Genomic DNA, 21,750 nt, shown 5'->3' with positions numbered 1-21,750 from the left:
ACCTCCGGTGTTCTATGCACATCTGGTTGAATTAAACCACTGTGTACGTTGCCAATTCGAGCTTCACCAAATCCAGAGAAGATCGGTAGACCGAATCTGCTTAGGGCATTTGCCCGACTGAAAGGCTGAGAGTCATGTAGATTGTGCGGCCGTTGACAACTATGCATGGACTTGGGTTCTCCTTCTCAAACTTGGCGGGTTCATCGTCGCCTGAAAATGCAACAACTCTTGTCACGAGAGGTTCGAAGACCATGCGTTGGTGTTTGCCGTTGGGGGCTTCGACCTCGCAAGTATCAAGCATGGGATGAACAAGATCTCTTTCAGCATATCTCGTTTTCAGTTCTGAAAGGTACCGGGAACCCTCAACTTCTCGACTCATTCTCAAGGCATGGATATAATTTTCAGAGCAATGTGGCGATTTTGCCTGGGCTCAAGTTAACATGAAAGCAACCATTGCATTGTAAGCAATGGTTGGTTACTGAACATCGCGGCAGAGCCAAACGGTTGAATGCGCGACGAAGCCCAATTTGTCGATACCCTGGTATCTAACATGAGAGAGATCACCAGATTGCACAGGGTTAAGGACGTCTATGTCATAAGCAGGTATACGCTCCTCTTCAATTCTTTTGACTGGGCCAAGGGCTTTGAGGCTCAAAATTCGGGTGGCCGGAGAGGAGAACCGTTTTGGCACGATAAGGCGCGACTGAATCCAAACAAAAAGGAGTTCATTGGAATCAGTTTGATTAGTCCAACTTGGACGAACGAAAGTTGTTTCTGCCCTGGATTACACAGAGGATGCCCTTGGACATATGATCCGCAAGGCAAAGATGAAAAGAAACTTGTTAAGAACCAGGGCTTGCGTGTCAGGAATCTCTCCGACACAGATTGACTCAAAGGTAGTCTAAAAGACGAATGATAGTATTGGCAATATAAAGATGGTGGGCGCGATTAGGACAAGCTGTAGGCATTCTTCCCGACTCCTCCAGAAGTTCAGATCATACTCCTGCCCCCTGCGCGTAAAGGCAAGCAATCGAGACACACCCTCTAACTCCAGATCGTAGGTATCATGAATCGGCACCGAGACACATGCGGCGTAACTTAGAAGGACCACATCAAAGAGAAACATAAGTTCCCATCATCCTCAAATCAAAAGATTCTCCACGCTGCTCGGCATCTTGCCTTTCATTATAGCGCTGTCCCCCAATGAGAGGGTCGACATTTTGCGGTCTGGACTGGGGCGGGATAGTTCCTCTGATTTAGTACAGATCCAGGTCGATGCGTACATATTCACCCTGGAATAGATATTAGCCTCGTTCGCAATAGTCAAGAACGGTATTCCGAAACTCACCGGTCAATACATGTACCTGGGAAACGAGCTCCGACGCGACGAGCAGAGAAGCCGTTCTCTTCAAAGTGCTTGATGTACCAAGGATCGATACTAGCGGAACGGAGGAGAATGCGACCACCCATCTTCAAGGCTTTGTTGAAAGTGCGGGCTTGGGCAGGGGCTGAATCCTCTGCGGGATCAAACCAGTCCATCGAGTCCATGACCTAGCATAGAATTAGCGTGAAGGACCTTGATCAACGTGAATTCTATACTTACGACGGCGATAGTCAGAGTTCCTGGAGTAATACGATTGATGACTTCGTTGATCTCATCAGTGTGGATACGAAGACCATCAAACGCACCAGGCGTAGAAAGCCTGACATGTGCCTGGGGAGAAAGATAGGTGGGGTGGCATCTATCATTATAGTTAGTATGTGCAATGAAAGACAAAGGGAAAAGGAACAAACCTCCGTGAGAATTTGCCCTGAATGCAAAGGAAGTAGAAATAATTGTCGTTGCTGATCAGAGTTTCGTTGACCACAGGGTCAAGCGTATTGACAACATATTCCCAAATCGATTGGCCGCTGACGTCCTTGCCCTTTTTCATATCTTCAGTCAAGCCGTTACGGCGGAAGAAGTCATCGACAATCATATTTCGCTGGTTGCGTGGTACTCCGGCGGCCTTCCAAGCGAACCACTCGGTGCTCACAATAGCCCAGTGGAGTGGTCGGCTCATTAGCACACGCCGAATGCGAGGCCAAATTTCACGCTGCTCTGCAATGCTCTGTGCTTCACACAACTTGCGAACTTCGCCCTGGAGTCCGAAGAAATTAAAGAGCCATCGCACCATACGAATGGCGTGGCGAGATCCACCGGTCTCATACAGACCATGCCCAGAGGTGGAGGTGAAGATATGTGTGTGCTCGAGCCAGTACTGGAAAGCCTGGCTGGATAAGTGGGGGCTGAGTTTAGAGATCAGCAGCTCACGGAATTGTGAATGCTTGCCATCACCGAAGATTTTCCACATATCCCGGTGACCCAACGCTGAGTAACAGGCAACCTTCAGCTCGAGAAGATGGTTCTGATTAGGGTTCAAGTCCACTGCGTGCACCCGGCGGGGGCTCTTTTGTAGATAGTCAAGAATGTTGTCGCCGGCGCTGGTGATGGCCAGAATGACGTCGTCTTTCCCGATGTTAAGGAGTCGGTGGTCCACCCGCGGGTCTTCCCATGTGAACGCATAGATATACTCGTTCTGAAATTGAGTGTGTTTGGGTAGCATATCGTTGTAATGGATACGATAGTGGTGGTTCTGGTAAAAGGATGATGGAAGCGGCAGGTTTGCACTCAGATTAATCACTGCAGACTCGTATGCCTTGGAACGAATCTCTTGCGTGCTTCTCATCACTGCATTTTCCATCTCCTGCATGTGATTGACAGGAAGCAGGTAAGGAGACTCAGTAAAAGACGCATCCAGCTTTTCAATGGATTGACTTGATGGAGTAGATGCCATTTCCTTTGGGCAACCAACAAATATGTAGTAGGGAATACCACCAAGGAGATAATTTCTCTCACTGGCGGAGATGATAGTACCAAACTTGTATTCCAGATAGTCTCGACGGGCAGCTTCAAGGCTGACGCGGTCAAAATCAAACCAGGCTCTCCAGAATACACGTCCGAGCCAGTTGACATGACGGTTGAAGGCGCCACCAGTATAGTTGCGACAAGACACGTCCACAATGCTTTGGACTACATTTAAATGAGTGACATTTATGCAGAACTTTGAGGTGTTGCTTACCGTAAAAATCGCACACACCCAGCATTCCAGTTGGCTTCAAGCGGGAGGTCAATGAGTCCACGACGCTGTAGTAGTCTAGAAAAAATCAGTAACTATAGTCTTGCGTGGAATTGTAAATACTCACCCGGGATCATTGATAAACTGTAGCTCATAGTTATCAAGTCCACATCATCCTTTGTAGCATTTGTAGAACGGGGGTCAATGTCCCTTTCAGGCAGATGGAAAGACCGTGCATCCTGGCAGAGAACGGTGACATTCTTCCACCCAAGACGCTCGAAGCGCTTCCGAGCAACTTCGCAGAGTGACGGGGAGAGATCGACTAAGTAGACGTGTTTGAAGAATTTATCCACTGGAAGGAAGGTGGCCATGGCTTCGATGTTGTATCTATCGCAGGTCAGATGGTTATTGTCTGCATCGATTCGGGGTTCCTCTCGTGCTTACCCAGTACCACCACCGACCTGGAATACATTAGCGCTAGCTCAAAAAGATAGCAAGCCAATACTCACGTCCACCCAGACAACTTTTCCCGCCTTGACTTCTTTGTTGTTAATTTTGTACTTCAGCTGTGCCGCCACAAGCCCAAGCATGTCCTCGCGACCATAGAGCAGGCGACGACGAGTGGCATCGTAAATTGCGGCCTGACTCGGTCAGCTTCAAGCCAGATCCAAACTCTGGACTATGTGATCGTACCTGTGTCTTGTAGAAGCTCTCCAACGCATCCTGCTGACCCCCGGCCTTCTTGTCGTGCGGTTTGATGAAGTTCGCCCAGATGAACTTCAAGTAAGGACCAGCTCTAGTGTTGGTGACCTTGATCTGTTGAGAGGAAATGAGAAGAACCAGGCTGACTAGGGCCAACACCAGAATGGCGGCCCCGATAATGTAGACATGCGTCCAATCCATGATCAATGTGCAAAAAGCTATGCAACGAAGAGTGAGAGAAGCGACCGTGAGATTCAAATAAAAGTCCAATTGGCTTTTATTGACTACATGTCTCTCTCACGAGGAGACGGCTGCGTGTTCCATGTCCTATCACGGCAACACATGGGGGGTGCAGATGATAAGAGGGAGTGGAGGGGCAAGGGAAGGTACCAAGGACATGGACTACACGTATAGCTGCGTACATCTAGGAAGTATCTTATACATGGTCTACTGTAGCCCTTGAGATTGAAAGAGTCGATCTTCCGAAAGCAGCATAAACCAAAGTAAATCCACTGTAAATCAATTCCGATCCAACTGTAAGAGTAATTTGGTTCCTGCAGTAGCCAGTAGTCCCTCATATCTGGGCCATTCATAGCCCCGTCACTTCCCATGTGGTCCCCCGAAAGTCTTGGCATTGCCCGTTGAGGTCCCATCGATCTGGCCCGTGGGGCATGCTGTGACCCCTATAGGGTCGTAACAAAGGCCAATTCTCAGGGCATACGGGTGCCAATCAGCTCCCCGTTTGCTAGCACACTGGGAGTTCCCCAGATTTGATGGGATCTCATTGTCACCAGTGTTAATTATAAAGATTGTGAGAGCCGGAATATTTGGGGATCACATACGATTGGTTTTATTAGTTCGATTTGCAAAATTAAGTACATACAACTACATGTAAGATCTTTTTCATCCCTCTCGGACTTATCTCTCGGATGTTGAGCAAATTTTATAGATGGGAAATGATAGGCGGTCGCACATCTATCTTGCTCTCATTACGTTACTCATCACAATAAGTAAATAGAAAGCAGCAAACAATTACCGAGATTGTGATGCTTCGATAAGTAGTGAATTCTCCAATAGCGATTGACTGGTTGAGCCCCATTGGAGCCATTCATTTTGGCAATGCACCTATGTTGTATGCGTCCCTAATCTAGCCTGTACAGTCATCCTGGACAAGCAGGTATCTGGGTGGATCTCGAAACCACTTCCAGTACATGAACGACGGGGTTTGTATATTTGCGGGCCTGATGATGTCGTATAATAAGCGATTGTGAGGCAATTCAAAGTTTCTTGTTAAATGACTGGATAAAAAAGAGATATGCCGTCTGACAACTCCGATGCAGCCCTACTGTTCCCTTTTTGGCTTAGTCCGGGAACCTCCACGGCCCCACTAATTTAAAGTTGTCTCAAGGGGGCCGAACCCTGGAACCACGCGAGTCTGACGCTGCTTCAACCGTCATGGTCAGCGACAGAAGATATCGAAGAACACAGTGTAGACGATTTTAACTACTTCTATCGTCACATTTATTGCGGAAAGGAAAAACTTTTAGTGGAACTCAAAGCGACTATGGCCATAGCCACGAGGGATAAACATCCTCTTTTCTCAACCTGGCTATTAATGGGCAAAGCCTATTCAAAATTAATTGCCGGTCACTTTGGTTCATTTGGACTCAATATTGGGGTGACTGGCGGAACCAGGAAGCACAATTCCACGGCTGGAGTATTCATCATTATGGAGATCTTGCGCTTATCCTTTCTAATCCACCGTCATTCTATGCTACCGACCAGCTCGTAGACTATCTATGAAGGGGCGACTCAAACATTTATTTTACTTGCATCTCAAAGATGGAGTGATTTTGAAACATAAAACAGGTAAAGATATGCACTTGAGAAGTAGCCGCTACTTTTTTTTTTCAAAAGCACATCGCGCCTGGGTCACAACGGTAGAGACTTTATTTGTTAATGTGCCGTGATCAATCTTTTTGGATCTTGTCGTACTTAGGCATAACCCATTTCACCATCCACTTGGATCCAAGAACTTGCTTGGCAGTAGGACAAGATTCAGGCCTATTACGAAAGCATCGACCGCAGCATCAAGAGAAGGATATGGCGATCCGCCGGTTCAATGGGCGGTATCCCTGCTGCCTGTCGAGGCTGCTGCATACTGTCCTCGAACCAGCCCTCCCACGACCAGTGAGGCTCTCAATTTATTGGCATCCTATCTTCAGTGAATAGATAAGATCGTTCTATCTATTTATACCACTATTCTAGGAGTAATATACAATCTATTCGACTTATCAGTCACGCTATCCTCAGTTACTAGGAAGCCATCGAAAACTAGGCTTTAGGCAATAATACTCAATGTAGAGTATCCGAGTGACTAGATACTAGACAGGAAGGTGAGAGGCTGATATAGTTCGAATCGAACTTCCGTGAGGAGGTTTACAAGTAGAGCGTAAGATTAGAGTTTTTTTTAGCCAGGTAGGATAGAATAGCTCACCAAATCAGCGAGTTGGATCTTTGTTTCTATGTATAAGATTATTGCTTATTTCTCTAAACTATAATGGCATAGTAGTATACGATAGGATACCCAGTAGTAGAGGTTTACTATCAAGCGCCTCGTTGCCTCAAGATCTGGCCCTCTATGCCATTTACACAATCTCTCGATAGAGATAGAGTTGAAGTTGAATCATAGCTAGAGAAAGACGTTTCTGTAGTAAAGATCATATCCTAATGACTTTTGGTCTTGTGCTAGCCATGTAGTTGAGTCAGCACCGTGGCTGAGCTTGTGAGCAACGAGATAGTGATCATGAAATAGGTCCCCAATTGCTGTGGGGTGATGGCCCCCTACACGGTAGCATTCAATTTATATACTCCCTCGATAGGCTCGTATAGATGATGGGGAAAAGTATCGTTCTTTGTCGATTGAGATAGTGACATAGGAGTACGATAAAGGCCAAAAGGGCGATAAGATCGGATTTCTCGTGGTCTGATCAGCGCTAAAGCTGTATTTTATTCGAGTGAACTTGGTCATTAGGGGACAATATTATCTTAGGTGCTCCTCGGCGCATAAAGTACAGGCCCTCGTTAAAGGTTGGAAGGAGACGCGTGCCAAGTGAGGCTTGGGGCGAACTTTCTTTCGGGAGATTTCCAAAGTAGGACAGCCCCAACAGGACCACTCCACACAACACTATGCAAAGCTACTTGATCTTCTCTGCTTCTTGGTCTTCCGTTTCCATTTCAGTGCTCAGATCTTGCCGCCTTTTACTCCCTGAACAAGGCCTGAGCGCTCTGATTTGCTCACTGAGCATCACATTGTGGCGATCCGAAGATTTTCCGGGGCATCTATACCCTGTTTTCAACCATGTACGGACTATTGTCAGATAGGTTTCGACACTTGGCAATGTTGATTTGACAGATGCATCTCGTGTTATCCATAGCACACCACTGAGGAGCACTCGACATTCATATCATAATCAAGCCTGCGGAATCACCGGTCAATCCACATGAAGCGGGCACGCTCTTGCTCCCTAGCCCCTCTGCCCCCGAATCATAGAAAGTTCGATCGTACAATCGCTAGCCTTACCTCTGATGCTCTCCAGGAGCACAACAAATCTATTCAGCCCCTTTCTCCATTGGCTCTCTTTTATATGTCTCCTCAACAGAAAACCGCCAGTGTATCAGATGTTCCAATCATACTTCCTTCTTCTACGCGCTCCTCGCAACGATCTCGATCGAGCAGTCCGTCCCGACCGAGTGATGCACAATATCGCGCCGGCTATCTTCGGCGCGCCAATATGTTCGTGGATAACGAGACACCTGCGGACATCTGTGATTATACAGATAAGAAAATCTTTTATGATATGATGGATGATGCTCATTTGTACCAGATATCCGAAAAGCTTTAGAGCAAATCCAAGGAACTTGTCAAGAAACCATCGGGTGAAGCTGAATGGACGGAAGCCTTACATACAGCAATTGATGAGTTCAAGTTCAAGGGGCTTGAGACTGTGCGTAATCGAGGTACGCTATCAAATTTCTAGTGGATAGATCCCGGATTAAACTATTTTTGGTGCTAACTTCGTAGCAAGACTGGTGCGAAGACCTGAAACCACCAGTCCACAACCCTCAACCTACCATCCCACGGAAACGAAGTCAGTCACATCGCCTTGTACATGAAAGATCCGCCAGCGATAGCCACCCTTCGCATACAGCTGGACCAGCACCCCTGTCACCAGCTACTCCCGTGTTCAACTTAGAAACCCCACGTCCAGATAGATCCGTTGGGTTGTCGGATGAGAGTTTGGTCAATAACCTCGAGCCTAAGATGGGCCGCAGTACCGCCCGAAGCTTTCTACTTGACTTGCAAGATACCACTAGTCTTGTCAGCGATCCACACGTCACCCCCTTGGGCCTTCGTTTCCCATTTTTGATAGTCGAGGTAAAGGCAGGTTCGACTAGAGGTAACCTCTACCAAGCACAGAACCAAGCTGCGGTGGGTGGCTCAACAGCTCTCCAGATTTTGCGAAACCTTTCAGAGCTACATTCTGCTCAAAATTCGGGTTGGGATAGCCAGGGAAGTTCTCAGGCTAGTTAGGAATAGGCCATTCGAGACCTTACCCTACCTCTTATCTCATATGGTATTTTCTGTTACCACAGAAGGCCCGATTCATGAACTATGGCTTTATTTTTGAAGACCAAGCGAAGAAGACATCTACATGGTTTGCATCGGGGCCTGGAGGACAACCGTGAAAGACAACACTCTGAATCTCTTAGGCTACCTTTGGGCAGTTTTGAGGTGGGGAAATAGTGAATTTAGAGATAGCGTTGTTGATATCATCGGGGCTTTGTAGAATGAGGTCAGTAAATAAGTCAGCAGCCAATTCTCATTTGTCAAACATTTTTGATACAGCATAATGATAACATCCTCCAGCAATTCAAACACTCCATAGCAAAAGCCATTGGAAAAAATGGTAATATCTTGGTTAAGACGAGACAACTCTTTAGCGCCTAGCATACCCCCATCCACCCTAATTTTAATTTTTCCTACACCCACCATGCGCTCCTTCGGCGTCGATATCTCTGAAATTAGGGGCATCCAGTGTGAGCTATCCTCTGAGCAATGTGCTGGAATCTACAGTACTCTAGAAGCTGGGGTATTTGCTTCGAAACTCGCCGTCGAATACACTTGCCATCGTAGTACTAATATATACTGTACTAGAGAGCGGTTTTTAAGCAAGGCATGGGGCAAACACATACAGCACATTAACTGCGTGTTTTAGCTACTAGCTTCAAGTACTAAAAATCCATGTGTATCCAATCTAGGAAGAGCAAGGTACTTTTCCCCTTCATATGGCAAAAAAATACGCCCAGTCTGCAAGAAAACAACGGGAGGTGAAATCAACTTAACACTACATTTACAAACTCTTTCGACGATGATTGTGTAACTACTTCGATTAACGAGCATTGACTGTACGTAACGCCATTTTCCTTTGCTCAAACGCCAGACCCATAGTAAAATACCTAGGGAGAAAATTCAAGCATGTAAGGTTCAAAAAAAGATCCCATAAGACATAATAGACAGCCGCGAATATCTATTCGTCATCGCTCATGCGAAGGTCTTCATCAGCTAGCTTCTCTGTTTCCTCGTGCTCCAATGGTTGCTCCTCTTCCCGAGCAACGGGCTCGGGTGGCATGCTGCTTGCAAACTTTGGATCGACGCGCAGACGGGTCAAAGCACGCTTGTAGATTTCAGCCTCGTTAGGATCACGCATCACCACCTGCATCTGGTCAATCCGCTCCTCAATTTCTTCCTGTTGAGTGGAAGTGGGAGCGAGACCGGCCTGGGCAATAGTGCGGGAACGCTCCGGCTTGAGACGGGCCTTGCCTGAGATGGGATAATAATAAGCAGCCAATTGTCTAGTGTCGCCATTCTTGGGTTTGAAAAGCGTCAATGCAATGTCCTTTTGCTCGGTGTTGAAGACCTGAGCACTGGTGGCGTAAGTGCGAATGCGATCATATCGGTGGAACTTGTGGCCCTCAGCACTTTCGTTGGTGTAGAGGTCTTCACTGTCTCGGTTCCGGTTGGACAGGTTCATGCTTGCTTCAATATTTTTAACTGATTGAGGCCTCTCTGGGAGGAAGAGCTGGTAGTCATAAGGGACTGGGCCCGGGTGGGCGTAAAGAGCAGGGTTTGTATGGTGAAGATTCACTTTAGATTCATGCTCCTGGCAAACGCGCTGCTCGGGCGCAACTGGTGTCAGAATACCAACATCCATTCGCCTGTCCCGCTTGCCTGCGACGGCTGTCAAAGGAGCCTTATCAAACTTGAATTGAAGGTAACCACCAGGGTCTGGGAACCCTTCCAGGTCTGGCATCACAGGGAAGAAACCGACTGGCTTCAGCTTCGGATTTTCGGGATTAACGGGATTAGCCCAGGCATCGGTTTCTGCCTTCGTGGGGGGAAGACCACGAATGTGGCTATCGGTGTCTTCTCCAGAGTGTTTACTCTGGGGGTACGCGATGTCGAACCCTTTTTGGATGAATTTCTTAACATGCTTCGGGTCATCCACATGAGGCTTTCCTTTCTTCGCAGCGCGTGATTGTGTTTTAATGGATGCAGGGCGGGATCCATCTCCGGCACTGCGATCGACACCGATGTGTTGTGTACGGCGGAGGAAACTGACATTGGTATTCCTGGGCGCAGGGTTTCGGAGTTGCTCAATAGTCATGAGAAGGGGAAGGTCGGCAGGGTCTATGGGCTGAGGATTCTCAGGTGCCATGATAGCTTGTGAAGATGTTAGTTGCAGCAACGCAACTATTGGGGATTCTGCGTTGAACGTACCACTCTCGTCGCCCAAATGTAACCCCGGAATACCGACAAGGTCAATTGGCATTCCACCTTCGGCATCGACTTCAATGTTAGGCTCCTCACGGCGTGCCAGGTTTGAAGCAAACCCGGGGGTGAGGAAGCGACTCAAGCCCTCGTGTGGGATATCAAGGAACTTTGGGGGCATGTCCGGGGGAGGGAGATCATTGCGATAGCGGAGGGACGCAATGTACTCCTGGTGAAAGCCACCTGAAGAATGGCTCTCCTTGGATTTGGAAGACATTGTGTCGTCTTATCTGCTCGCGCGATTAACTGGGCGATCAATTGCGCATTAGCAACCCGCCGGACACCTGGACTGAGTGGGACTGAAGCTCACTTTAATGGACTAAGATTGAGTGGGATGAATTAGGTAGGATGCTGTCGCCTCAATTTAGGCAAATGAAAATGGTGGTTTTAACTGTACAGTAGCCAGTAAGTAAGTATAAGAGCTCGATTCAGAATGGAGGCGAGGGGACTGGTCGCAAACCTACCGTGAAAAAAGTCAAGGGCTTGTAGAGAGGCAAGAACAGCGGTAGGGAGGACACTAAGACAGTAATTCTAGAATCCAATGGTTCAGCTCACCAATAGAAGAGGCTAATCCAGACTGGCCACAAATGAAGCTGGAGGAATCGGCAAAAGCTGCTACAGACAGAGCAACTCCAGAGCTGAGCCTGAGAACCATCATTCTGCCAGAACTCACCGCTTATCAAAAATGTCGAAGGGAGAATGTGGAAATACAGTGTTATTCACGTGGAAATACAGGAGCCACTATAAAAAGAGCCCAAGAAGTGCGTGCATTTATCTAACCTGACGACAGCTCACAGCTGATCCCGAGCTTTTCACATGTGCAGGCTCTTTCCTTCTAGGTCAGCTTATTACCAATTGCAAAATTAGAAGTACTCCATTCGATTAGAAAAAATATCGAAATTTCTTTTGAAATTGACCAAAAACATGCAACTCCCACGCCGAATTCTCGTAATACCGTAAGCGAATCTCCCAAAGTACACTCAGTAGGCCCACATGCACTTGTACGCCATCAGCCGGGGACCAAGTCGATCATACTCTAGTCTTCCGATCCAACTGTCATTTGTGCCGCTAAGTTTGCCGAAAATACTGGCCCCCTTCCACACAACGACCTGGGGATCGAGGTCTCTGGGAGGTGTTCCAATCATGATCTCCTTTGAGAAGCCAGGGCGCAGGGCCTGCAGTCGCTCTTCCAGGAAGAGATGGAACCCGCTAGTCAAGCTGCCTCCACCGACGACCATTATACCGCCGATGAAATCCCGCATCTTCTTCTCGTCCGAACGAGCTGCGTGGGCGATGGAGGTCAGGATAGCATTGTCCAGGCCGAACACAGGCATTATGTCATCTCGATCTTCCACCGAAGGAGGGCGAGGGGCTTGGGCTGCAGTGGTCGTGGCAGCGGGTGTGCTTGTCCCTCCTGCTTGAGGAGTCCCTATGTTCTCCGGTCCTGGGGAGCCAGCGACAGAAGATCGAGGTGTGCTCTCCAAGTCTTGGACTTTGTTTAAGGCATGAGGGTATTGAGGGCGACTTGGTGTGGCCTGGACATCCGGCACTGCCAAGTTAGACTCGCCATTTGCCTTGCGATGAGAGGGGAGGGGAGGAGCCATCGCGGTCAAAATCTCTGACTGGGCTGCAGAAGTAGGATCATTAGGTGATCCATCGTAGATGTCAACAGACCGATCGATCAAGGTCCGTCTCCCGGTAATTTTGTCGGAGTTGTCGAAAATAGCAGGCTCAAAAACACCCATTGGCGCAAGGTGAACTTCGTCAAAAGCCTTGAATGTATACTTTCGTGTGTCTTGGCCTGCCACACGAAGGTGGAAGTCAAAGACTTGTGGAGAAACGCTAGCTTCATTCATGGTGCAAATGTTCTTCTTGAGCTCTTCAGCCAGAAGGAAGTCGTGTCTACGCCGTAGGTTGATATCGGCATAGGGGAAGTGATCGTGCAGCATCATTTTGATGAACGTTTCGGTCATGTCTTGGCCACCATACTTCAGGTTCACTCGGGAGTTCTCAATGCACATGCCTTCTTCTACGCAGCAGATCGAAGTCTTCTGCGCTCCAATATCGACGACACATGCCGAGGTAAAGCCGGCACCAAAGGTGGCTGCCAGACTCTCTTGGATGAAACAAACCCGAGCGAATGCAAACTCTCGCATCAACATATCTAAGACTTGGGTGACGTAGGATTTGTCGTAAAGATCCGGGATGACGAACACACACGAATACTGGGTCCAGTCCTTCTTGCTCGTCAAGCGCAGTTGATTCTTGATCGCATCTTCCACGATCAATGAAATATCCAAGAAGAGAGATCCCTTGCTTGTGTAGTCCATCTCATTGCACCAACCATTCCGGATTGGCCAATACAGCTTGTATCGAGGTTTTGAAGAATCCGGTACCCGCAGGGCCGGCTGCCCGACAATATATTCTGGTGGGGGATTAGAAAGTTCGGTCCATTCAGCACGCATTGGGTCATTGTGTTCAGAGATAACCTCTGGCACAGTTCGGCGGTTATAGTTAACTACCATCTCCTTGGAGTTTGGAAGCATTCTTCGCTTGTTCTGTCGCATGTGCACCTTTAAATCCGCAGACATCCGATTGAAATGAGACGACCACTATCAAGAACATTAGGACACGGCTATCTCGATAGAATTGCACTGAACGTACTTCGGGTCCAAAGGCCTTTTCGGGCTCCATTTCAGAGCCATCATCGTGTTTAAACCTCTTAGGCTTAGGTTCATCATGATCTTCGGACTCGTTGGTAGCTGCTTTCCTAGCAATTACCATAGGCAACGTCTTCGGTAGTGCGTCACTGGCAAGTCCAATCCGGAGGTTCTGACTGCCCATGTGGATGACAATAACTTTGGAGCCAGCCATTTCGGCCGGGGTCTCCTCTGCATCCTCCATGTGAGCGTCGCCATCTGCTTCACCCTCGCCTTCCGCAGTCTCAATCTTGGCCATAGCGAGGGCCCGGTCATGATCCTTTGCTTTTTTGGTCATCTTCGTCCTTGCTTCTTCATTTTGGAGTCGGAACGCGAGGTTTTGATCGTCTCGTTTCAAGTAATCACTACATAGCGCAAATCAGCATTTATCTCCTCAACTAGAGCCATGCGACAGATATCGGCCTCAGTATACGTACGTGTAGTAGTTCTTCTGGTTGATTGCTGGTATCTGCGGCCAGCTGGATAGTTCCATATTATTGTCAGTCCGCTCCAGGCCTATGCCAAGTATTAGCTGCTCTGCTGTGGACGGTCATATTCCATCAGCTCAACCGGGTGATCTTACCCTCATCACGGAGGGCCTTGCCCGACTTCTTTCCAACCATGATGGTATCGGTCCGTAGTCGGCTGTCTTCAATGAGACTAATCGCGACAAATCTAGGAAATGCGCCGCAGGTGAATGCAGTTACCTGATCGCGCTTGAAATCCTGAAGGGTAGTAATGTAGAATGTGATAAAATTGAGCAAACTCAGAATTTGACAGAGGGAAAGAGACAATGGGGGTTTTCTAAATGAGGAGCTCAATCCCGCAAGACGATGATCCCCCGATTGACCGCCCACACCGCACAGGCCGATCGGCCAAAGAACGTCCATGTGCGGTTGCCACCAGTGCCTTCTTCTCTTTCACCTCTATCTCATCTACTTGTGCCATTACCCCCTTGGCAAGTTTGTCATATCTCAATCTATACAAACTACGCGCTCCTCGACCTATCATCCACCCTCAACCTATCATCCCCGGCTCCATACTTGCCCGAATAACCTGTGAAGTGAACAGTGGACAACACACCCACTGCTTAATCATACACACGATGGGAGGCTCACTATCGCGTATCTGGTCCCTGCTTTGGTCCAAGAAGGAGATCCGCATTCTGATTCTAGGGCTTGTACGATACATCTCACTGCGTCCAACGCGGGGAAAGCTGGTTCTCACAAGTGTGACAAGGATTGAAACTAACTCATATTCTTTTGGGGATTTAGGATAACGCTGGCAAGACTACATTGTTGTACAGACTCAAGGTAAGATATGCTGGCCTTGAAACTTTGATTTTCTGGCGCGTTTGAATGAGACTCGCGGGGCTGACACCTTGCGCCTACAGATTGGTGAGGTTGTTACTACGATACCTACAATCGGCTTCAACGTCGAATCGGTCACATATAAGAATCTTAATCTTAATGTCTGGGTGTGTTTTACTCATCTCCAAGCTCATTTGGGTCATACCTAATCCCGGGATTTTAGGATCTTGGTGGCCAAACTTCTATTCGCCCATACTGGCGATGCTACTATGCCAACACCGCCGCAGTGGTCTTTGTCATCGACTCCACAGATATTGAGCGATTAGGGACTGCAGCAGATGAATTGGCAGCCATGTTGAATGAGGAGGAACTCAATGACGCGGCATTGCTGGTGTTTGCCAACAAACAAGATCAGCCCGGTGCCAAGGGTGCGGGCGAGATCTCAGAGGCTTTGAAACTGGGAGAGCTTCGAGACCGAAACTGGAGTATTGTTGCTTGCTCTGCTATTGATGGCAAGGGTATAAATGAGGGAATGGATTGGCTGGTGGTTCGTTTCTTTTCTCAATGCGATTTGCTAGTATCTCAAACTAACCATGCCTGTACTTCCAGCAAACAATCCAGTCCGAGAATGCATGATTTTCTGGCGTTCTATGTCGGGTTTTAGAATTTCAACTTTGATACCTTGGTGTTCGAGTCTCTCACGCAACTCGGAGGCCTTCTGCTGCATTCGAAGTGCTGTGCCACTTCTTCCCTTCGACTCTGCCTAGCTGAGTCTTTGTCTTATATTCCTCATGATTGTTCTGATGTCAGATTTGCGGCTACACATAATTGATTAATTGAATTGTTGACACCGAATTTCTGTAACAAAGAAGTTTCAGATTCATTCTATCTTCGTAATCGCTAATCTATATTGACACCTCCATCTTCATCTCCGGTCTCATCTGCCTTATCTGCCTCATCTGCCCAACCTGCTCGGTTTCGAGATGCTTCCATATATATCTTGGAATTTGGTACCATGTAGGTAACTGTTTCTGCTTATCTTTGTACCCTTCCTCACACCCCGCATCTGCGATACGACTTGGGCCGCCTATCAGATCAGGTTTCAACTGCCAACTATTTAAGCCAACTGTCCTTGTAAAGATCCGCAGAATTTCTCCCGAGAAGGTGATATCGAATATTCATAGAACCAGCAACATGTCAGTCCACCCAATCCCTCCTATTCAAATTGCTGCTGTTATCGCGTCCACGAGTACCTCTGTCTCCGCAAAGGTTGGGATCAAGAGCAATCACCCGGTGCCAACTCCGGGAAAAGGTGAAATCCTTGTCAAGCTCGAGTTTTCTGGAGTATGTCACTCGGATCTTCACAGCATCCGCGGTGATACACCTATGTTAACTGATGTTGCGGGTCATGAAGGTATTGGGAAAGTAGTCAAAGGTTAGAACTGTCTATGCCTGCATCAGATTGAGCGCAGCTCGGAACTCCTACTCACATTTGTCGTTGATTTTTTAGTCGGTCCAGAAGTTGACGAGAAACAATGGATGGGCACGCGAGTTGGTATCAGGTCTGTCTTCTTCATCCAAATCGGTCATTCGGTTGAAGTTGTATGAATGCTGAATGAATTTCCACTATCAGATGGCTCTACAGCTCTTGTCGCCAGTGTGAAGTTTGTGAAATCAACCATACCGTATGCCCGTATCAGAAGAACGCTGGTGCAGTAAGTTGTTGGTCGTCGCAAATCATGGATCTCCCGCCATCGTTTCCGTAACTGATTCCATTGGTGGTTTGCAGAATGTACCTGGAACCTTCCAGCGTGAGAATCTTTTCTTTCAGTGGAATCACCCAGTCCATTAAAACACTTCTAACACCATGCATCAGAGTATATTGTCAGTCCAGCACTCCATGTGACAAGAATTCCGGAGCAACTTTCACCAGATAGTGCCGCGCCTCTTCTGTGTGGTATGTTTTCTCCATTGATATTCCGCCGATAAGAACGCTAATCATTATATCCAGCTGGAATTGCAATGTTTTCTTCTATAATGAAGACCAAGACTCGCCCGGGAGACTACCTTGCCATCCTTGGGGCTGGGGGTGGCCTTGGTCATATGTACATTCCCGACCCAGCTTTCCGTAACTCGAAGCTTTGTTTTCTGATAAAAAACATCTCTTGTAGGGGAATTCAAATTGCCGCTAAGAAGGGCCTTAGGGTCATTGCGATTGACAGGTATGTGAAATGTCGGGTTGAACATCTTCAATTGCTCGTAAAACAAACTAACCTCGCGGTGCCTCCAAAGCGGAGATAAGAAAAAAGAACTATGCCTTTCGCTTGGAGCTACGGACTTCCTGGACTACAACGAAGTAGACATTGTCCAGGCAGTCAAAACCAAGACAATCTTCGGTGTCCATGCTGTCATCTGCACTGCCAACAGCGAGCGAGCATACGAACAAGGTGTGCAGATGTTGCGTCCCTTCGGGACGCTGGTCTGTGTCGGTATTCCCAACAAGCCATTCAAGCTGCCAGCCACGCCATTCGATATGATTGTCAAGGGTAAGCTCTCATATTGGCACTATTTAGAACGTGATCCGGTCTGACTAAGTGGTACAGGTCTCACTGTTGTCGGAAACTCCGCAGGAACAGCGGATGAGATGGATGAAATGCTGGCTATGGCCGTGTCTGGCGATGTGAAGGCGCAGATTGACATCTTTGACTTGGACGATATCAATGATGTGTTGGACCGCCTAGAGCGCTCTGATATTGATGGCAGAGTGGTGTTGAGAATCCCCCAATAGTTACAATAGCTAACATATCCATACATACTTCTGTGACCTTTTTACGATAGTGTTGACGGTGAGGGAAACATTTGTACTGCTATAGTTAAATGCAAAGTTCGTGGGGTCCTAGTTTCAGTTAGACCTTCCAGCTATAGGCCAAAAGCAAAAAGAATAAGAACAAAAACCGTCCCCTCGACTATGGCATTATTGGCAAGTTATGGAACCAGTTGAAGTAAGAAGTCTCCCAATTTTGATGATATAAGACAAAACACAAAATCACTCCACCCTGTATAATTTTATGGTGTAGTCGTAGTCCAACTACTTTGATAAATAGAATCTACGACAAAAAAACCCCCAGGAAGTTCCTAGGTCGAAAAATGCAGATCATATATGCCAAGTTTCCGAGGTTGAGTTAAAAAGCCGAGAAGGATGCACATTCAAGAAATTGGGGTGCCAATGGTTCAGGTGTGGCATTTAAATGTAACCGACCATAAGTGACACTCATCGTGTTATTGATGAAATAGTTCCACCATTGTGATCGAACGATACGATATGTTCCATATCGAAATCTCCGTTACCTCATTGGCATGCAATGCTTGCCTGATTGGACTCGACGAGAGACAGAATGATATGCTGCGCGGTTTCTGTGAATTATTGCTACAACAGGCGCGTAGTGATGACCTCGAGGTATTCCGCATCTCAATGGCTTTTGTGCAGAGTTACAAAGCCCATAACCCAGCGTGCATAATACGGGATGGACCTGTTCCTATAACTAAGCTTCGAACGCTCATGAATGGCTAGACTGGAAGGAACCTTCGTACCGTTAAGGCCCCAAGCCCTGGAGGCATGTACGCTTGATATGCATCACAGATCCCAGTTCAAATTATGAAAAGAAGGTTACATCCAAATTCCAGACACTGATTGTTTTAATCAAAGATCACTCACTTTATCTAACCAGATGAGTACGCATAGTCCAAAACGTAGTTCACCACTTCTAGTACATCCCTTTCGTATGTTTCATTATTATCTTTTCTCCATTCTCCTGACAGACCCGAGCGTGTTTGAATTGAATTCTTACGTGGCTGGTCCTAACCCTACCTTTTCCCCCTTGGGCTTGCGGGTCTATGTGGGTTGTATATGGAAGAGTCCTCAAAATCAAACCGATTTCGCCCTAATCTACTACAACACCAATAACCACATGAGTACCAAAACAACACCGCCAAAAAGACGTTACAAGGCCTCAAACGTAATAGAACCTTCTTGTTCTATGTCATGGCATAGGTAAAAGTGCAAAGAAGAGGGGGAAAAAAAGGAAATGGCGCCACCCGGAATCGAACCGGGGCTAAGACAGAATCGTCTACCACAATGTCTCGTCATACCACTAGACCATGGCACCAACGAGGTGATATAAATTAAGCTTATTTTAGCATCTGAGCCTTTCTCACCCCACCACAGGGTTGACTGGCCAGGTCCCAGTATATGCAAGAACAGGAAAAAAGGTCCATTAGGTGATCTATTTAGGAACAATGCGATCCAATTAGATGTAGTCTATATAATGAAACCCACCTGTCAAAATTTCATCACCTAGGAATAGTTTCTGTTCATATGAAAGGAGTCATATGAAAGGACAAGCTAAAGGATTTGCAAAATATGAGAGGTAGAAGTCAAAGTTGGTCATAGCCGAGCCTTGAAAGCGTTGCCCGATCCGAGCTTGTGATCATCGAAGACAAGATCGTCTGGAGATAGAACAGATTCTGAAGTACCTTGAGATTGCCAATATTCACTAAACTCATAAATGAAGGCAAAGCAGACGAAATGCAAGAGTGAGCATCGAGCGATGTAACCATGTTAGGCTACCGCCCGACAAATTCTGCATCCACAGTTGACACCGCCCGGGTGCAGAGAGCCCAAAAACCCCCGAGAACTGCAAGGGACGTGCGAGACCCTCGGATCTTGCTCAATTGCAATTGTAAGTGTCCTGTTGGGTGCATACTGACCTGTATGTACTATTCCATTTGGCTAGTTCACAATGGGAGTCAACTGGAGCTTGACCAGCTCCACGGCCCCAGTCACACCCCACTAACCGCTGTGTAGGTTCGATCGGGCGTTGCTTCGCCGGCGAAGACAATTAGCTCCACACGCAACAAGAATGACTTGCAACTCCGCAATAATGGCCTGGAGAGCCAGCGTCCGGACTCGCGCCCTTCCCACCTCCCGCTTGACCCAACGGCCGTCGGCATTGCTACCGAAGCGGGCCCCGCGCTGCCCCGGTGCTTCACGATATGCTTCAGATTCGGCTGTATCTGCGTCCGCCGAGGCAGCCAAGGAGAAAGTGAAGGATGCCACAAAGGAGGCCGCCAAGGAGGTTCCTCGCAAAGCGGGACGTGGCTCCAAGAAGGCTTTGTACGGTACCTCGTTGGCCTTGACACTGCTGGTGGGCTACATTTATGGAACCGACACCAGAGCTAGTGCCCACAGATACGCGGTTGTACCCTTGATCCGCCTCTTGTGGCCCGATGCGGAGGATGCGCACCACATCGGCGTGGAGAATTTGAAGATGCTCTACCAGTATGGTCTTCACCCACGCGAGCGTGGCGACCCGGATCGTGATGGCGCTCTAGCAACTGAGGTAATGACCTGTCCAACTCGGTCGATAGCCAATCACTGACATCATCCGTCATTAGGTCTTTGGATACACCATCTCCAACCCCATCGGTATCTCCGCCGGTCTGGACAAGAATGCCGAGGTCCCTGATCCGCTGTTCGACGTCGGTCCCGCCATCGTCGAGGTCGGTGGCACCACCCCTCTGCCACAGGAAGGAAACCCTAAGCCTCGAGTGTTCCGACTGCCCTCTCAACATGCCATGATCAACCGCTACGGCCTCAACTCCAAGGGCGCAGACCACATGGCAAAGGTTCTGAAGCAGCGCGTAGCTGACTTCGCCTACGCCGCCGGATTCGGCTCGCATGAAAAATCCGAGCAGCGCGTCCTGGATGGCGAAGCCAACGTCCCCCCCGGAAGTCTTATCCCAGGCAAGCTTCTCGCCGTGCAAGTTGCTAAGAACAAGCTCACCCCTGACGGAGACATCGACGCCATCAAGCGCGATTACGTCTATTGCGTGGACCGGGTTGCGCCGTACGCCGATATCCTCGTCGTGAATGTCTCCAGCCCCAACACCCCAGGCCTGCGCGACCTCCAAGCCGCCGCACCTCTCACAGCAATCTTGACCGCGGTTGTCGCCTCCGCCAAGAACGTCGAGCGCAAGACCAAGCCCTACGTGATGGTCAAGGTCAGTCCCGATGAGGACTCCAACGAGCAGATCTCGGGCATCTGCGAAGCTATCTGGAACTCTGGCGTCGACGGTGTCATCGTCGGCAACACCACCAACCGTCGACCCGACCCCGTGCCCCGGGGCTTTGTCCTCCCCGCCGAGGAACAGAAGACCCTCAAGGAAACCGGTGGTTACTCCGGCCCCCAGCTGTTTGACCGCTCTGTTGCACTCGTCGCTCGCTACCGTGCCCTGCTTGACCAGGGACCCCCGTCTACGACCGACTCGGACAAGTCTGTTGAGGTATCTAACCTTCCCCGGAAGGTAATCTTCGCTTCCGGTGGTATCACTACCGGTAAAGAGGCGCGCGAGGCCCTCAAGGCTGGCGCTTCGGTCGCTATGATGTATACTGGCGTTGTCTACGGTGGTATTGGCACTGTCACGCGTGTCAAGCAGGAGCTGCGTGAGGAGCTGCAAAAGAAATAAGCGGTGTGTGAACCCAAATTTTTTTTTTCTGGATTTGGTCTTTGATAGATCCTGTAAATAACATGGCTATGAAGGAGAAAATAATCTTCTGAAATTCTACATTCTCCGTTTTCTGTATAATTTTTCGTCCGAGAGATTCATTCGACGCCTGACAGGCATACTGTGCATTGGAAGAACCGAGTCAGGTGGTACCAAATCGACCCAAAAAAACGAGGAATTGATAAGCGTCGGTCAAGATAGACGCATGGCTTCGAAAGGGGTATATATAATTCGCTTGGATTGCTCGATCACTGCAGAATGGAGCTCCAGACCGTAACACGACCCCACTTCAAGCACACATAAAGTTAGGAGAAGTAGCTTCACGATATCCTAGACCCCATTGAAGTTGTCGAAGTCTAAACAAAAAGCCTTCAAAGAGGCAAATCTCGATCGCGTGAGAAGAAAAAAAAAAAAAAAAAAAAACAAAACCGGGGAAGTTCTCCAGTGGGTGTGGCGGGATACCC

General features: G+C 48.2%; 7 protein-coding genes and 1 non-coding gene across 8 annotated transcripts; 4 read left to right on the top strand and 4 right to left on the bottom strand.

The window, feature by feature from the left end:
• Positions 1-1,141: 1,141 nt before the first annotated feature.
• Pdw03_8458 (Methyltransferase type 12) lies at positions 1,142-4,022 on the bottom strand (the record flags this gene model as incomplete). Its single annotated transcript, XM_014678110.1, has 9 exons — positions 1,142-1,292; positions 1,349-1,551; positions 1,604-1,742; positions 1,795-3,073; positions 3,123-3,197; positions 3,247-3,506; positions 3,564-3,580; positions 3,629-3,760; positions 3,813-4,022. 9 exons carry the CDS (start codon positions 4,020-4,022, stop codon positions 1,142-1,144), a joined length of 2,466 nt encoding a protein of 821 aa, XP_014533596.1.
• Positions 4,023-7,502: 3,480 nt separating this feature from the next.
• On the top strand, positions 7,503-8,390 carry Pdw03_8457 (Ribosome-interacting GTPase 1 domain protein; the record flags this gene model as incomplete). The annotated part of the gene is made up of 4 exons (XM_066101973.1): positions 7,503-7,617; positions 7,794-7,841; positions 7,910-8,281; positions 8,338-8,390. 4 exons carry the CDS (start codon positions 7,503-7,505, stop codon positions 8,388-8,390), a joined length of 588 nt encoding a protein of 195 aa, XP_065957056.1.
• Positions 8,391-9,412: 1,022 nt separating this feature from the next.
• Pdw03_8456 (RNA polymerase II-associated, Paf1) lies at positions 9,413-10,930 on the bottom strand (the record flags this gene model as incomplete). Its single annotated transcript, XM_014678109.1, has 2 exons — positions 9,413-10,605; positions 10,663-10,930. 2 exons carry the CDS (start codon positions 10,928-10,930, stop codon positions 9,413-9,415), a joined length of 1,461 nt encoding a protein of 486 aa, XP_014533595.1.
• A 147-nt stretch (positions 10,931-11,077) lies between these two features.
• On the bottom strand, positions 11,078-14,035 carry Pdw03_8455 (Actin/actin-like; the record flags this gene model as incomplete). The annotated part of the gene is made up of 6 exons (XM_014678108.2): positions 11,078-11,104; positions 11,178-11,244; positions 11,749-13,325; positions 13,378-13,777; positions 13,850-13,928; positions 13,996-14,035. 6 exons carry the CDS (start codon positions 14,033-14,035, stop codon positions 11,078-11,080), a joined length of 2,190 nt encoding a protein of 729 aa, XP_014533594.2.
• A 482-nt stretch (positions 14,036-14,517) lies between these two features.
• Positions 14,518-15,358, top strand: Pdw03_8454 (ADP-ribosylation factor-like protein 1; the record flags this gene model as incomplete). The annotated part of the gene is made up of 5 exons (XM_066101972.1): positions 14,518-14,592; positions 14,687-14,725; positions 14,806-14,889; positions 14,946-15,269; positions 15,332-15,358. The coding sequence occupies 5 exons, from the start codon at positions 14,518-14,520 to the stop codon at positions 15,356-15,358; spliced, it is 549 nt and encodes a 182-aa protein (XP_065957055.1).
• A 558-nt stretch (positions 15,359-15,916) lies between these two features.
• Pdw03_8453 (Alcohol dehydrogenase superfamily, zinc-containing) lies at positions 15,917-17,510 on the top strand (the record flags this gene model as incomplete). The annotated part of the gene is made up of 11 exons (XM_066101971.1): positions 15,917-15,971; positions 16,052-16,066; positions 16,137-16,157; positions 16,233-16,284; positions 16,356-16,437; positions 16,512-16,533; positions 16,599-16,679; positions 16,734-16,827; positions 16,894-16,944; positions 17,015-17,268; positions 17,326-17,510. 11 exons carry the CDS (start codon positions 15,917-15,919, stop codon positions 17,508-17,510), a joined length of 912 nt encoding a protein of 303 aa, XP_065957054.1.
• A 1,298-nt stretch (positions 17,511-18,808) lies between these two features.
• Pdw03_tRNA104 lies at positions 18,809-18,888 on the bottom strand. Its single transcript has one exon. It is a non-coding gene; the product is annotated as a tRNA-His (tRNA).
• Positions 18,889-19,662: 774 nt separating this feature from the next.
• Pdw03_8452 (Dihydroorotate reductase PyrE, putative) lies at positions 19,663-21,247 on the top strand (the record flags this gene model as incomplete). Its single annotated transcript, XM_014678105.2, has 2 exons — positions 19,663-20,121; positions 20,177-21,247. 2 exons carry the CDS (start codon positions 19,663-19,665, stop codon positions 21,245-21,247), a joined length of 1,530 nt encoding a protein of 509 aa, XP_014533591.2.
• Between the last annotated feature and the right edge of the window lie 503 nt (positions 21,248-21,750).

The sequence above is a fragment of the Penicillium digitatum genome, chromosome 3 (genome assembly GCF_016767815.1).
Source record: "Penicillium digitatum chromosome 3, complete sequence".
In the NCBI taxonomy this organism is placed as follows: domain Eukaryota; kingdom Fungi; phylum Ascomycota; class Eurotiomycetes; order Eurotiales; family Aspergillaceae; genus Penicillium; species Penicillium digitatum.
The sequence above is the reverse complement of the archived record's forward strand: the minus strand, read 5'-3'. Positions and strand labels throughout refer to the sequence as shown.